This window comes from Calidris pugnax, unplaced genomic scaffold (assembly GCF_001431845.1).
Source record: "Calidris pugnax isolate Ruff unplaced genomic scaffold, ASM143184v1 scaffold249, whole genome shotgun sequence".
Taxonomy (NCBI): Eukaryota; Metazoa; Chordata; class Aves; order Charadriiformes; family Scolopacidae; genus Calidris; species Calidris pugnax.
The window spans coordinates 19,661-21,231 of record NW_015090960.1 but is presented as its reverse complement, the minus strand read 5'-3'; the positions used below and the strand labels follow the sequence as shown (position 1 = coordinate 21,231).

Sequence of the window (1,571 nt, the reverse complement as noted above, 5' to 3'; positions counted from 1 at the left end):
GGGGGGGGGGTGGGGGGTCGTTGGGTGGTGGGGGGTCCTGAGGGGATCTCTGGGGTCTTGGGGTGGGATGTGTGGGTCCAGGGGAGGATCTATGGGTCCTGAGGGGCACCCATGGGTGCTGGGGCACCTCGCTGTGGGGCACCTCGCTGTGGGTCACCTCGCTATGGGTCACCTCGCTGTGGGGCACCTCGCTGTGGGTCACCTCGCTATGGGTCACCTCGCTGTGGGGCAGAGCAAGCTGATCGCGGGGAAGATCATCCCGGCCATCGCCACCACCACGGGGGCGGTTGTGGGGCTGGCCTGCCTGGAGCTCTACAAGCTGGTCCAGGGCCACCGGCGCCTGGGCTCCTACAAGAACGCCTTCCTCAACCTGGCCCTGCCCTTCGTCGGCTTCTCCGAACCCCTCGCCTGCCCCCGCAACAAGGTGTGGGGCTGCCCCATAGCGCCAACGGGGACCCTATAGACACCCCATAGCATCCCTGGGGGCATGGTGGCAACTGGGTGCTGCCCTAGAGGGGGTGGGGTTGGGTTGGGGTTGGGTTCTGGAGGTGGTTTGGAGTCTGGGTGGGGTTGGGGGTCTGCCCCACGGCTCCCTGCCCCATAGATCCCAGCCCCATAGCGCAGTGGGGGACCCTATAGGCGCCCCGTAGCATCCCCGGGGACGTGGTGGCAACTTGGGGGCTGCCCTAGAGGGAGTGGGGTTGGGTTGGGGTTGGGGTCCGGAGGTGGTTTGGGGTCTCAAACCTCTCACCTGCCCCACACCTTGTTGTGGGGCAGCCCCATAGCGCTGCCGGGCACCCTATAGGCGCCCCATAGCATCCCCGGGGACGTGGTGGCAACTTGGGGGCTGCCCTAGAGGGGGTGGGGTTGGGTTGGGGTTGGGGTCTGGAGGTGGTTTGGAGTCTGGGTGGGGTTGGGGGTCTGCCCCACAGCTCCCTGCCCCATAGATCCCAGCCCCATAGCACAGTGGGGAACCCCAGAGATGCCCCACATCACCCCGTAGTCCTTGTGACCACCCCCAGTTAGTGCCTGGCCACAGCTTTGTCCTTATGGGTCCTGCCCCCCTGCCGTGGGTCTGACCCCTTTGCCGTGGGTCTGCCCCCCAAGTACTATGAGGTGGAGTGGACGCTGTGGGACCGGTTCGAGGTCCAGGGGCTGCAGCCCGACGGGAAGGAGATGACCCTGCGCCAGTTCCTCGCCTACTTCAAGGTACTGGGAGGGACTGGTTGGGGGGCGGGGGACACTTGGGGGGCAGTTGGGCCCCACCCAGTGGCCTCTTGTCCCCTAAAAGGACCCCAACCCAACAGGGGGGCACCCCAGGGGAAGGGGGGGGAGATGTGGCCACCACGATGGCTGGTGCCCCTGAGGGCGTGGGGCGCTGTGGGTCGCCGTGGGGCACCCTGGGGAGCCCTGGGCCCCACATGACGTCCCCGTGTCCCCCCCCCGTTGTCCCCCCCAGAAGGAGCACCGGCTGGAGATCACGATGCTGTCCCAGGGCGTCTCCATGCTCTACTCCTTCTTCATGCCGGCCGCCAAGCTCCGCGAGCGCCACGACCAACCGTAGGGCCCGG

The 1,571-nt window shown here is 67.5% G+C and overlaps 1 protein-coding gene across 1 annotated transcript in view; it reads left to right on the top strand.

The window, feature by feature from the left end:
• The window catches only part of LOC106893941 (ubiquitin-like modifier-activating enzyme 1), a 49,518-nt gene extending 47,947 nt beyond the window's left edge, over positions 1–1,571 (top strand). Inside the window, exons 8-10 of the mRNA XM_014952296.1 lie at positions 82–424; positions 1,108–1,209; positions 1,460–1,571. Coding sequence (XP_014807782.1) covers positions 82–424; positions 1,108–1,209; positions 1,460–1,564 — 550 coding nt within the window. The 3' untranslated portion in view covers positions 1,565–1,571. The remainder of the gene's footprint in view (positions 1–81; positions 425–1,107; positions 1,210–1,459) is intronic.